At 50.3% G+C, this 14070-nt stretch overlaps 5 protein-coding genes across 5 annotated transcripts, besides 1 other annotated feature; 1 reads left to right on the forward strand and 4 right to left on the reverse strand.

Annotated features, from left to right (window-relative positions):
• Positions 1-153: 153 nt before the first annotated feature.
• ACLA_033560 (ubiquitin-specific protease OTU1) lies at positions 154-1137 on the reverse strand (the record flags this gene model as incomplete). The annotated part of the gene is made up of 1 exon (XM_001270578.1): positions 154-1137. One exon carries the CDS (start codon positions 1135-1137, stop codon positions 154-156), a length of 984 nt encoding a protein of 327 aa, XP_001270579.1.
• A 984-nt stretch (positions 1138-2121) lies between these two features.
• On the forward strand, positions 2122-5149 carry ACLA_033570 (putative RSC complex subunit (RSC1); the record flags this gene model as incomplete). Its single annotated transcript, XM_001270579.1, has 5 exons — positions 2122-2294; positions 2420-2582; positions 2678-2746; positions 2817-4088; positions 4151-5149. The coding sequence occupies 5 exons, from the start codon at positions 2122-2124 to the stop codon at positions 5147-5149; spliced, it is 2676 nt and encodes an 891-aa protein (XP_001270580.1).
• Positions 2943-2991: a microsatellite.
• Positions 5150-6326: 1177 nt separating the features above from the next.
• ACLA_033580 (putative spindle poison sensitivity protein Scp3) lies at positions 6327-8236 on the reverse strand (the record flags this gene model as incomplete). Its single annotated transcript, XM_001270580.1, has 3 exons — positions 6327-7715; positions 7846-7967; positions 8122-8236. The coding sequence occupies 3 exons, from the start codon at positions 8234-8236 to the stop codon at positions 6327-6329; spliced, it is 1626 nt and encodes a 541-aa protein (XP_001270581.1).
• A 1099-nt stretch (positions 8237-9335) lies between these two features.
• Positions 9336-10505, reverse strand: ACLA_033590 (putative TBP interacting domain protein; the record flags this gene model as incomplete). Its single annotated transcript, XM_001270581.1, has 4 exons — positions 9336-9394; positions 9501-9860; positions 10365-10403; positions 10463-10505. 4 exons carry the CDS (start codon positions 10503-10505, stop codon positions 9336-9338), a joined length of 501 nt encoding a protein of 166 aa, XP_001270582.1.
• Positions 10506-11141: 636 nt separating this feature from the next.
• On the reverse strand, positions 11142-13690 carry ACLA_033600 (putative chitin synthase activator (Chs3); the record flags this gene model as incomplete). Its single annotated transcript, XM_001270582.1, has 5 exons — positions 11142-11153; positions 11220-12470; positions 12530-12649; positions 12710-13442; positions 13581-13690. The coding sequence occupies 5 exons, from the start codon at positions 13688-13690 to the stop codon at positions 11142-11144; spliced, it is 2226 nt and encodes a 741-aa protein (XP_001270583.1).
• Between the last annotated feature and the right edge of the window lie 380 nt (positions 13691-14070).

Consider the following 14070-nt stretch of genomic DNA (forward strand, 5'->3'; position numbering starts at 1 on the left):
TTTCCAAATCACGCGCCATGTGTGCCATGATATACTCAATGTGTAATATAATCAGAGGGAAGATTCGTTTACTACGCTGTTGTCTAGATAGCATGAAATGTCGTCGATGTGGTTCAAGAGAGGATAAATTCGGACGAAAGATGCTACGGCTGATTAGCCAGCTTCGCCAAAATCGTAATGTCCTGTTTGTGTTGCGTGCTGCGTGGCGCCCTTCTCGCCGACGAAAATGCCGCCACAGGTATTGCAGCGGATCCGAAAGCCTGCAGTATCTGTGTAATAATGCTTGTTTTGCAGAACTTGGCAAAGAGCTCGCGACTTTTCTAGAACCAGGGGATCCGCCGCATCGAAAACCTTGGTATCAAACTCCGGAGGGGCATAAGCATGTGTATATGGCGGGTCAGAGGGCGATAGGGCAATGGTGTCATAGTGAATTCCTGAATACACCAGGATGCACCGGGTACCCGGGCCCTCGTTGAATCTATCCACCCGCAATGTCTGCACATCGATCGAGCAGATCTCAATATCAAAATGTTTACTCAGGATGCTGAGTTCGATAGCCCCTCCCCATGAGTCCTCATTTTGAATCCAGCGGCAGTAGTCGTCGGGCTTCTTCTCAAGAACGGCTTCCGAATAAATATCCGGATTTGCCTGGATTGTCTGGGCGACGATGGACCGGAGCTCGTTCATGGTGTCCATACCTCCCATGATGGCGCTTCCCACCGCACGAAAAAGGCAGGAATTGTCATCAGGCATGATGCGTAATACGAAGGTCCCTGAATGTTCCGTGGAAGGAATCTCTGGAGGATCATCCGATATACCCTCATGCGACTTGCGCGACAGAGATAGCTTCTGAGGGACCTCTTCGTTCGGTGCTTGTGTGGGCGGTGGCGGCGCTGAGTCTTCCTTTCTGGTGATAAGCAGCTGCTCCCCGTTGAGATTAACGCTTATGTCTTTGATCTTCTCATCAGATTGTAACGCATCCAAGTCTAATGACTTGAGACCAGGATATCCATATTTCACGTCGTATGCTGTCAAGCCGGTCTTCTCAACAATCTTGACCCGGAGGTCGTTGATTGTTGCCGTGTCATCAAGCGTGACGGTGGACTGGCCAGTAGGTCCACGAATGCGAATCCGCATCATCCACTAGATATGATCAAGGAAGAAAAAGCGATCGTGAAATTTGTGTTCGTGATGGATGGTAGTTATAGATAGCTAAAAGGAGGTAATAACATGTATAAATGAGGCCGCAAGCACTCAGGTGTCCTGAACGGGACGAACTAATGACGATGAGGAGGAGTAGCTGGATGTGGGGCTGACGGCGGCACATCATCCTGCGAGCTAAGAAGATATCGATATACAATCAGTACCTAGGTACATTCTTATGATCAGCGAGAGGAATCTTTGAGCGTGTCACAAGAGAAGACCTTGAACCAAACCCGATGATTCCAAGTACCATCATCAGGGAGCTGGGTCCCTATATCAAGTCAAAGCAAGCGATTAGAATGATTGCTTCGAGAAAGAAAAACTCAAAAGAGAGTGAGTCGGAAGATTGAGCTCCCCCGCATTGGGTTATGGATGGATGCCGTTCATGATCAATTCAACGCTGTGATTGCCAGTTGAACCGTTGCTTCTCCTGGAGATGGGCACATCTTAAGACTCCTTTTGGCCTCAAGGATTTTGCACAGTCAAGTGTTATGACTTTCAACAAAGGTTATCCGTCAACATAGCTAGATACCGAATTTACCTATACAAGGTACCTTTGGAGGTTCTTGGAGTGGGAGACCGAGAAAGGTATGTAACGTTACAGTTGATAAGGTATTAAGCAGTACATGGCGATATGGTTACGTTACCTTTGTACTTAGGTAAGCGGAGATAGCTCGATAACGGGAAACACCAGCGTACCGTAATATACATTTCCATTCTTCTTGTAAGTTACGAGATACCAGCTGAGTCAGCAGAGTAGCTACACGAACGTCTTCCTTCTCATTTGGTCTTTTTCTTTGCGCACCTCTCATATTGAACGGTCTGCATTCCCATGAAGGTTTTATTGACCCTTCTCAGCGTCTTGGTCTGGCTTTCTGCGCGCTGTTCTTGAATTCAGCTGTCGGGGAGGTCCACAGTATGGAGCAAGCGACGGAGCCGTCGCAAACCCAACCCGTTCCTGAGGAGCCGGTCAAATCGATCGAGGAGGATGGCAAAGCTGACGAGGGCCCTGTTCAGGGTGGTGTCACTGATGAACAATGGAGGTTGATGATGGATGTTGTCTTGGCTATCTATGAATTCAGAGAAGAAGAGTAAGTTTCATGGTCCTGTGTCTCTTTTGGCCGTTGCCTGCAGTCCTGCGCACAACAAGGCGACAACTAAAACGTCGGAATAAAGTGAAAGCTAACCCTGCCACTACCTTTCTCCCAAATTCTAGTGGCCATGATCCGTCCCGATTATTTCAGAGAAGCGTCAACAAGCGCAATGTGCCCGACTATTATGAGATCATCAAAGAGCCCATGGCTCTCAGCATTTTGAAACAGAAGATCAACAAAAGGGAGTATAAAAACTTCGCCGAATTTGTGCGAGACTGCGCTTTGGTAATTATGGTCCTACCCGTGCCTTTGTGATTTCCAGGTCATTCCGGCTTGAAGTGATGAAAGCTAGCCACTGACATTCTGTCCTCTTCCCGCAGATCCCCCACAATGCGCAAACCTACAACCGGCCAAACTCTCAAGCATATGAGGATGCGCTTGTTATTAAGGTTGATGATGTCCCAGCTTAGATCATGCCGCTTCTCTGCACCATACGCTGACCCATGTTCTCGAGCACAGGACGTTTTCATCGCAGAGTTCGACAAGCTCGTGAAACAAGGAGTCATCACTTCGGAACAAGCTGAGCTCCCGGACTTAGGGGAGATCCCCGAGGCAGATCCCCTTCCGGAGGAAGAGGAAGAAGAAGATGAGGAAGACGATGACGATGAGGACGATGATGACTCTGATGATGATGGCCGACGCAAGAAGAAGCGAGGCCCCCGTCCTGGGTGGAAACGAGATGCTGCGAAAGAAGACGGTCACAAGTCTGCTGACCCAGAAATCAGGAAGAAGCGCGGTCGGCCACCCCGCGTTGATACACCAATGGAGGCCAGAATTAAAGCTGTTCTAAAGGGGATCCGTAAGCTGAAAGGACCCAGTGGGATGCTCAAAGTGCGACATTTCGAACGGTTGCCTGACAAAGCTATGTATCCGGATTATTATGTGGAGATCAAGGATCCAATTGCCATCGACATCATTAAGCGAAAATCCAAGCGCAAGAAGTATCACTCGGTTGACCATTTCATGAGGGATATGGATCTCATGTTCAACAATGCCAAAGCTTACAATCAGCCGGACAGTCAGATTTACAAAGATGCGGTCGACTTGCAGGGCGAGGCCAGGAGACTTGCTGAGATCGAGAAGAGAAAGCCTGACACTGAATATCTCATGGAAGATGGGCGACTTCCCTTACCCGATGGCATTCTCTACAAAGGGGAGCTCTGGAAAGTTGGTGACTGGGTCCACATTCAGAACCCTAACGATGTGACCAAGCCTATCGTAGCACAGATTTATCGAACATGGCAGGATTCGGAGGGCGAGAAATGGGTCAATGCGTGCTGGTATTACCGCCCGGAGCAGACGGTCCATCATTTCGAGAAGCATTTCTACCCTAATGAGGTGGTCAAGACAGGCCAGTACCGTGACCACCGGATTGAGGAGGTCGTGGACCGTTGCTTCGTGATGTTCTTCACTCGCTACAACCGCGGACGTCCCAGAGGCCTTTCCCCTGATAAGGAGGTCTACGTCTGCGAGGCTCGCTATAATGAGGAGAAGCATAAACTAAACAAGATCAAGACCTGGGCGAGTTGTCTGCCTGACGAGGTGAGAGAAAAGGATTATGAAATGGATCTTTTCGACGTTCCTCGAAGGATCAAGAAAATTCCTAGCCCCATAAAACACTTGTTGAAGAGTGTTGCAAAGGAGACCGACGATCTGCCGAAGCCAACATGGGGAGCTGACAATGCGCCGCCCATCGTTGGTGCGGTACATCGTCGTCCGCGCGATGAGAACGTGAGTTGCTCGTCCACTGATTTTTTGTCTGGGCTGGTCCAAACTAACTGAAGATGGGACAGGAATCTCCACCACCTGAACCAACACCTTCTCCGCCTCCGTCACTGCCTCAACCAGTATTGCCTACCGTTCCTCCTCGCCAGCAGTCAATCAGCCAACCGCCTACGCGACCCAGCGTAGATAGCCCCGGTGCTATCCCCTTACCGGGGGCGGGCGTTGGCCCTGCACGTTCACCGGCAGCGCCAATTCCTCCCCTTCAGAACTCTCCAGCTCCCGTGGCTCCGATAACTTACCAGCAGCCTCAAGTCCCACCGGCGCAGGTTTATCAGCCAGCGCTACAGCGACGCCCTAGTACCTATGTCCCACAAACCCCCCATGCCACCGCTTACCAGCCTTCGGCTGTGGCCCACCCCTATGCGGCAGTCCAGCCCTCGCCATATACGCCGTATCAGGCAGGTCGCGGGCATGTACCCCAAGCAGCAATGTACAATCCTAATGCTCCCCGCCCGATTGAGGTCTTTCACCTGAGCGATGCTGCCAACGCGGCCATACCGGAGGATATACGTGATCAGTTCCACTGTAACAACTCGGGGCATGTGCTTTTCTTCTCTACTCCACCACTTGACATCGTGCCATCCCTCCCTCAGAAGCTTGGCCATTCCCTCAAATACCTGGCCGCAAAAGAGGAGCGCCGGAGACTTGTCGAGCAGCGGAAACGGAAAGAAATTGCTGAGAAGACCCAGCAAGAAGAACGTGTCAAGCGCCAGCGGGCAGATGCAGAAACAAATCTTGCAGTCCGCGTGGGAACCTTGACTGTCAAGGCTATTGAGACTATGGCGAGCCAGGTTATGATTGGTACAGATAAGATCTACGACCTTCTGTATCTTGACCAAGCGGAGAAAGCGAAGCACGCTGATGCTGAGGCCCAAGCTCAGCGGATCGCTGCTGATCACCTCTTGCATGAGAGAACGGCGCAGATTCAGGCCCATTCCGACCAAGCCACAACTGTCAGCCTTAAGGGTCATGCCATGTATATGGATGATATTGACCCCAGGATATAGTGCCGATGCCGAACACAACAAACACAAGGGTGGCTGCATCATACTCTTCCTAGGTTTCAGCGTCATTATAATGCCTTTTTTTTTTCTTTTGCTTTATGAAACAAAGTTGTTGGCTTGGGGGGACAGTGGCGCATTCAGGGGGAGTCTGGCACGGGAAATGCAAGCTTCATTATGCTGTTTGTGAATGTAAACTACCCATGAGCATTTGAGTAATCAATCTTGAAAAATAAAAGAAGTTAGATAAATTCACTACACGAGATCCACCTGTTTGTATGAAAAAGGAGGAAGGCTCTTTCCATGTGCTTTATGACTGGAAGTATCATTCGCTCTCATGTGTACATATATTATCACTTCTTAGAGATTAGCTACCGTAGACATAAGAAGCGGTTCGATTATCCAGACTTCTCGAGTGTCTAATCTACTAGCGCATCTTATGATGGCAGCAGGCCGACAAGGAAGCCTCGCGCGATCAATGCCCTATGCCCATATCAACGAGTTGCTCAGGTGTTGGAGATTAAGAAGATAGATCATTGATTCGTGAAAATGTGAGATCCAAGAAAAGGAACTGGCGGGAGAACAAGAAGATGAAAAGGAGGTGAGGCAGGAGAAACATTATACACGGGAATTCGCTGGAAAGAGGTGGTTGATCGATGAAGTCGCCCTTGTACCACACATCCTCTCCCCATGGAAGCGGGATAAGGACCCATCTCATATAGAGGACAAGGGGCGGAAATAACGAGAGAAAGAAAGAAGAGAGAAGATTTTAAAATGTAAAGACCGTCGTCAACAGGACCAAGAGGCTCAACTCAATTAGGATTGATCCATGACTGAGTGACCAGATGGGAGGAAATGCAGGGGAGAGAAAAGAACCAGTTGTGGGAAAATCCGGATACTTTCGACCTTTCTATGCAAACGTCATCGGGATAGGATAGAGGGGGGGAAGAGGGAGGAAGAAGGAAAGGGGAGAGAAAGGTCAAAAGAATCAAGTCCAAGAAGCATCCAGAAAGCTGTTATTGTCGTTTTTGGTGTATTTATGTATGAATTGAAATATAGACTGGTGGCAACTTTTTTGCTTTTTCAATATCCCATAGTTCTTTTCGCTTTTGAACTCCGCGCTCTAATGTTGTCATGCATGCATATGCAAAGGGGTTTGTCCAAGAAAATGTTTCCAACAACTCTATGGCTGGAATCCGGAGTTGCTCGTGGGTGTCGATGCCCCGTCGTTGGATTCCACTTTGTTAGGGCTCCAGGAAGCACTGTTGCGTTTGTTGCTGTCCTCTTCCTCCATTGAGAAGACCAAGTCACTCTGCTCCTCATCGATCCTGCTTGTGCTGACTGGCGAAGAGATGGTACGGTCCAGGCGGTTGCTGTGGCTCATTACGGAAGACTGACGGGTAGGAGCAGGGTGCAGCGACATGCTGCTAAGCTGCTGAGAAATCATCGATGTCGAGGACTGCCTGCCAGAGCCGGAGATGTATGGAGACACATCGCCAGAGATCTGCCGGCTGCCGATGGGACCCAGGCTGGGGCTGGTCCCTAGACTCAAGGAGGACTCGCGCAGAGGGGACCCGATATGCGAGAATGATGTACCATGAAAGTCCTCTTCCTTCTTCTGCTGCCGTTGCTTGGCAAACAGAGCGCCAAACCGCGATGGACTAGACGCGAGTGGGGAGCCAATCTTCGAGAAACTGGTGCTAGTCATTCCAAGGCCACTCAAATCGCGATGGCTGGAACTGAGTTCATGATCGGTACGCGAAAGTCGCCGAAGTTTCTCCTGGGGAGTAAGAACGTCATCATGCAGGTTCATTGGCAGATAATCCTCCTCCATCGGGAAGTTACTGTCATCCCAATCATCGAGAGCCGTTGACCGAGGAACACTCGCCGACAGCATGCGCGGCTTGACTGGCCTCGAGGAATGCAGAAATCTTGGCCCTGGACCATCTTCGGGGATGCCTGGCGGAGAGGAACCTATGAAGGACGAGGGCTTCCTGAAATCGGATCCGTACGCTGTGTCACGAAGGTTCCGAAGGACATCGGAGGGACCACCCAATCTCTGGGCTGGGGGGGATGACAATTCGAGCCCAAACTTGGATGGCATTGACGCGGCGACCGGTCCGTAGCGAGCGGCGTGTGAGATCCCCTGACTATCGAACGATGCAGGAAGCGGTGCGTCAAGAGCCGTCAAGTGGCGGTGATTAGGGGACAGGGGGAATCGGATATCGTCCACAGGCGATCCATACTTCGAACCGGCATCTGAGGCCAACCCAGTATCAAATGTTGGGATAGCATCGTACGGCGGCGGGGCCGGCTGGGCATGAAGCGCAGTGAACTCCTCCTGGGGAGGTAACTGCGAAACATAGCGAGGATCGTGACTGTTCATCCGTTGTTGAGATAGCACCGAGTTCGTCAAGGCAGAATCCTGGTTAACATATGCCTGAGGGTTAACGCGTCCGCCCAGATTGAGATGGCCTCCGCCCATTCCCATGCCCGGGGTAGGACGATTCACTCGACGACCATCAGGCAGGACATGCGCCAGCGCACATTTTGCTCCGAACTTGCAATTACCCTATGAAAGGAAATATATGTCAGTCTGATGCTGTGTTAGGAGAACAAATCCAACACCCCCTCCAGTAAGCATCTGGGGAGGAGCATGGGGAGGATCGAGATTGGTGACCACATCCGGGTACATATCGTACCTTGGTAAAATATTTGCAGGGCGCATAATCAATGGCAGCATCCGTGGAGTGTAAAAAAGGACAGGCAGGCCCGGCCTGGCAAGCTCCCTGGCGAAAGAATTTGCAAGGCACATGCTTCGTATCTAGATAAGGCGCGAGTCGAGAATCAGCCCATTTTGTTCGATCTGCAAAAGCGCAGTAGCAGAGACGCCCAAGAGCAAAGAAGAAAGGTCCCTCGAGCCGTCATCTTGCAGAGGTGATTGTGAAGTGGGGGGGGGATATGGGGTTTTGTCTCACTGCTCTGATTGGGAGGACTCCGGGCAGCCATTTCGAGGCCGGACTGACTGCGGGAATGGCCGTTCTGCAGCGACGGGGTTCCTGAGGGAACAGGAAGAGGAGCGCGACTTTTCATCTCTCACGGGGAAGGAAGGCGATAGAGGAGGAGAGAGCACGAGATAAGTATGGGGAAGAAGGAGGCTGACAAGGCGGAAAGAGATCTCGAGGGGGCCGACAGCTGCATCGGCTGGCGGATGATGCAGAAAGAATAATGAAGAACCGTTGGAAAGTCCGACAGAAAATCCGGAGGGGTTTATCGATGTGCACAAGTGGGGTTGGCGGTGAGAAGCATCGAGATAGGCGTACTGTGCTTGGTACTAGATTGTTGGAAGGACGTGGATGGTAAAGAAAGGTAGGGTAGAGTATCTCTTGAGGGACAGGCTGGGTTATTCAGGACAGATGTTCCCTGTCAATGGTCTGATTTGATTAATTTCACTCGACTCTTGTGACCAGTGAGCAGATGATTCGGTCTAATGGTGAATCAATAATCAACCTTGATCACTCACGGATAACGCCATCTAGATATGTCCGATCGGAGATCAGCCCCAGTTGCTTTTTGCACATCAAATGACTCAAGGAAGAATTGCGGATTATTGCCTTCTGACCAGACGTCGAAGTTGGATTGTTCACTCTCCCAGCTACACCATATATAGATCGTATCGATAGCTCCCCCGTCCTGCACATGACATTGTCGATTCCACAATATATCAACGGATGATCGTCTCCATCTGGCGTCATACTTTCTCCTGACTTCACCTCGTGCATCCTGCATATTTCTTCCCCGCTATCTGTTCGTTTGTGTCTTAGAGCAGTCGCATTCTGTTTGGCTCATCTCCACAGTCCACACTCTCCGGTGATTCGGCATCAAGAGCTCGAGTCCTGCTGTTCATCAGCATCGGGGATATTTAAAGAATCACCACCGCGCTCCATGACGGAAGACGAAGCTAGCGAGTGAATAAATATCCTGCTTTGTGTACCAATTCTTCCCCAATAACAAAGTCCGATTGTATATATTGGATATGGCGATAAATGGTATACGTACCACATACAATCAAAAATGGGGTTATCAACAACCCCTAGCAACCTGGTCTGTACAACGGTGAATGGTCGGGGTTATAACCATCGATGTTGTTACCTCAGTCAGTGTGTGTCTACCGAGGAGTATAGCATATCCCTCAGTTGGTCGGAGATCCTTCAAGGCCCAGGGACTCCTGCTCAATAGGGTCAGCAGGGTCTGTCCTGATAACATTACGCATACTGCAGTCATCCATCAAAGATCGATTTCCTTACCCAAAGTTCTTCGCGATTCATGTTATCTGGGATGACCTCTGAGCACTTACTCCACAGGTCCCGAAATATCCCCTTACGGACAGTTGCTATCTGGTTCCAGCGCTTCCATTCCTTTGCTAACTCTGCTTTCTCCTCAGGGGACACATCGACAGAATCCTTTCGCTCAATCTTTTCGAGGCGGCCAAGGATAATCTGAGTCTCTTGCACTAGTTGGTCGACGCTGTGTCGAAGATCGGAGAGCAGAGGCTTCGCGGAAAGGGCTGCAAGCTCTATGCGCGCTTCCTTTTCGCTGGTTTTCAGGCTGACCAGCTGGTTCTGTAGCTGCTGGATCTTCTCATCAATAGCTGCTGCTGCCTCCTTTGAAGCTTCATCAGACGCCTCTTGAAGAGCATGATAGACTGTCTGTTTTCCTATTCCAGGAGTCGGTGTTAGCCTGAGGACTTCTGATCGCGCATGGTGACTTTTTATTACCCAAAATCCGTGCTTCTATCTCTTTTTTCCGGTGAAGCTCGCGTAAGACCTTGGCTGTTTGCGCTTCAAGACCAAAGCCGATGTCAGTGAGATGATCCAGACGAAAGATTACGAATGTGAGGCATGGCTCACTTTTTGAGACTTTGTTATGCAAATTGGTGGATATGTCAATGGCCTAAGAAGGAAATGGTCAGAAGTATCCGCCAGTGGTTTCGTCAGGGGGAACCAACAGAATATGGACGACTATCCCAGGTTTTAGACAACTATTCCACACAGCTTTCTGCTCTTATAAAGGAAAAGAACTGTCAAACACTTGCGGTGAGGACATACTTCTGCTTCCCTGAAGGATGGTGTTAGTGGCCAGAAATAGGCTAGTGAACCCTTCATTTATGGTTGTGTTTTTCAACACGGTCGTCGAAAGACATCTTTTGGAGGGCACTCACGAAGGTAGTCGAGGATCAAGGTGGTTTCATCATTGACAGCTAGGCATAATCAGATATCCCGCAGGGTTTGCGTTTGGAGAGGTCAATAGCTCACTCACCATCATCCGACACATCGGCTTGTTTTGCTTTCTTCTGCGTCATGTTCACCAGATGAAGAGGGTATGCAAATGGAAAGCGTAGATGGATGAATCAAGAAAGGGGGAAGAGTCAATTCAAATGCAGTTGCTAGCTACAATAGAGATACAACAATGAAAAGGATAGAAATTCCTTATCCAGTCCTCCTCCAGAATCAGCATCACGTGGAATAGCACCATCCATCGACGTCTGGGTATAAAACAAACTCCGGTTCATACATAGAATATATAGTATACCTCGTCTCAAGGCCAAGGAATAGAAGAAAACAACTCATAAATGAGAAAAGAAAAAAAGAAAAAAAAAGAGAGAAAACAGAACGCTGAACGATACTAACATCATCAAAACACCAACCTTCTATCCAGACAAATAAATGGTCATGCACATATAGGAAAGGAAACAGGATGACTTGATTTCAACCCTCAATGGGGGAAACGAAAGCTATTTCAAAGACATCGAAGAATCATTGATTAAGAGATCCAGAAGAGGGCTTGAAACACAAAGACCGGAGAAAATCGTCCACTGATCTACAAGCCGCCTCTTTTGCTTCGAATGGGATAATGTTGGCAAACCAGAAGACCAAAATCCGCCAAGAAAGACACCAGAGAGACAGAGGTTTGACAATGTAGAATGATTTGTTGGGTATCACATGATAATCTAGGATAGTTGTTAGCTTTGTAACTCGACCCACTAAATGCAAAAAAAAAAAGCAGAATGACATACGCAATCACTGTCTTTTTGCACAGTTGGAACACCCATTTCTTCGAAAGTCTTGGGGCCCTTGCCGGGTAGGCCTCCTGGCGAGGGTTTTGTCGGAGCCTGCGCCGTAGGCTTTTGAGATGCTGAGCCCGCAGGAGGTCCGGATGGCTTGGGAGTCGATGTTCTCGAAGATTGAGGAAATGATGCAGCGGGAGGCGAGCCCATGGGCCTAGGAGATCCTGCCGAGCTGCCCTGGGAGTGAGGGGATACTGGAGTGCGGATAGGCTTCCGGTCTGGAGGCATGCCATCATGCCGCTGTGGGCGCCTGCGAGGATCGGGAATGGACGGATCCATCGGCGCCGAGTAACCAATATCAAGCTTTGGTGTTGTCGAAGGACTGTGCGCGTTGACAGGGCTTGTCGGTCCAACCGTAGATGGCGCTCCAGGACCAGGGTTACGGAAGTTCGCCGGACCTGGACCGTAGGACGCAGCCCGGTTGTAATTTGGTGCATTTGTGCGAATGTTGGGGTTGATACCGAATGCCGAGCTTGGGCGCGGGTCTGCTGCCTGATATCCTTGCGGATAGGCTGGTCGGGAGCGCGATCCTACCCTGTCGGGATACGGGGCACCAGATGGTCCATTATCTGCGAGGCTCATCCGGGAGGGATCGGGCATCTCAAGTGTCTCCTGCATGGGCTCTAGGGAGTTTCCGCGCTGGTGAGACCCGTACCGAGACTTGATGCGAGCAATAGCCACATTCTCGTGGTCTTTCCTTGACAGCGTCTTTGAGCGCGAGATGCTGTCAATCCGGCTTGTGGCGTCCTTGTTCCCGCTGGCTGCGGCTTTGGCATACCAGCTTCTGGCCTCCTTGAGGTCGACATCCACGTAGATTCCCACCTCGTAAAAGTAGCCTAAAGCAAACTCCGCCGTAGGAAATCCGCTGAGAGCAGCACGGTGAGCAAATGTGAACGCCAATTTGTCGTTTTTCTCGAAAACACCCTCGTGTCCACAGAGGAACCATTTGCTGATCGCCATTTCCGCCTCCGGCTCTCCTTGGCGCGCAGCCAGAGCATTGTAATGCAGAGATAGAGCCGGATTGAAGTCGCAATCGAGTTGACCAAGTTCATAAGCAGCACCTATCTTGACTTGAGCCTTGGCAAATCCATGATAGGCAGCTTTTTCGATGTTGACACGGGCAGCGTTGAGGTCTAACGGCAGATAAGTTTCTGGGACGTTAACTTGCGGGAGCTCTCGTGCCAACAGCATGCCGTAAACCTATCAAGCGTCTGGTTAGATCCTGCTATTCAGGGATAATGAGGGTGATCATCACATACATAGGCACCTTGAGGAGCGTTCTCATCGCAGGACTGTGCAGCAAGGCTGATATAATCCAAGCCCGTCTGGTAATCTTGCCGCTGGCCGTGCTGGCCCAGAAGAATCATCATGCCCAACCGCTATTCGGACGGAGCGTTAGCGAACAGCCTGTTCTACAAAACAGAATGTGATCGACATACATAATAGGAAGCAGAGTCGGCAAGAGCAACTCCTTTCTCGTAATGCCTGATGGCCTTTTCCGGTTCTCCAGAACTCTCAAACTGCATTCCGATGCGATACTCGGCCCGCGCGTACCCTCCCGCCGCAGCTCGAGAGTATGCGTGGAACGCTGCTTTCTTGTCCACGCGGTACCCAAACTTACCAAATTCCAACCACATACCCCTGATGAAATCCGCTTTGGGATGATGTTGGTCTGCCAGGAAATTCACTATGTTCATCGCATCGACCTTCAATTGCCGCTCGACCGGAGGAGTCTGTGGCCGCGGAGGTTGGATCAGGGAGAGCCGAGCTTCATTCTGCACCGCCACTTCAACGTAGGCGAGAGCATCCTGTGCCCAGGCCAGTTGCATCTCAGGGTCATTGGATGAGAGCACCGCCACCCTGGCTCTCTCCAAGCTGGCTTCGCGCTGCTCATCCGTAGGGGGTACATTTGGCGGGGGGTTTCTCAAGACCGGGAAAGGAGAGAGGTTTGGGCCGTCGCTGATGTCGTAAACTGCAGCTTGCTCATGGTGGGCGACATCATAGCCGGCAGAAAGAGGTGGACCTTGCGCAACCGCGACGGAAGAGGTTCGTTCGGGAAACCGGTTACGATCATACTGAACTGGCGCATGCTGGCCGCGATGAGGACCGCGCGCTTGATGCTCGAGGTGGGCAAGGTTGTCCTGCATATTCTCGGGGACTTCGGGCATTACCCTAGAAGGAAAGGAATTGGGTCAAATCAGCAACGCGGCCACCAGGTATTGTTGTGGTAGGACTGTGTGGGGAGAGTTCATAGGTGGGGGTGCTGCTGTAATGGCAGGAGTTTTTCAAACATGCAATATGCGATCGAACCTTTGGGGCGAGGGTGATATGACTTCTGGCATGTAAAAGTCATCCTGACCCCCTGGATACCAAGTAGCACCAAGCCGTGGCTGACCACGGCCTTGTGGAGGTCGATTCATGATCGGAGATAAAACAGCTCTTTCGCCCCTCTAGTCCTCGTTGCTTGTCCCTTTATTTCTCTCCTTTCTCTTTCTTTCTTTTTTTTTCTTTTTTTGTTTGCTTTTTCCAACCTTACCAGAAAAGGTACGTTGTCAAGGAAGGCTGATCCTCAGGCGCTCTGCTTTTTTCCACGCTTCGAAGTCCAGGAATTAAAAATAGAACATCAGAGGAAAGTAAGGTGGGTTTTTGCGGGAGAAATCAGCCTTAGCTAGATGTATGGACTAAGGTGGAGGAGGGGGATCAAGATTCAAGCAACATCACGCAAAGAGTCAAAGAAGCCCATGTATGATACGTCAGAAATCAACACATACCATAAGATCGGGGGAGTTCGCCTTGCAAT

This window comes from Aspergillus clavatus, genomic scaffold (assembly GCF_000002715.2).
Source record: "Aspergillus clavatus NRRL 1 1099423829802 genomic scaffold, whole genome shotgun sequence".
NCBI lineage: Eukaryota > Fungi > Ascomycota > Eurotiomycetes > Eurotiales > Aspergillaceae > Aspergillus > Aspergillus clavatus.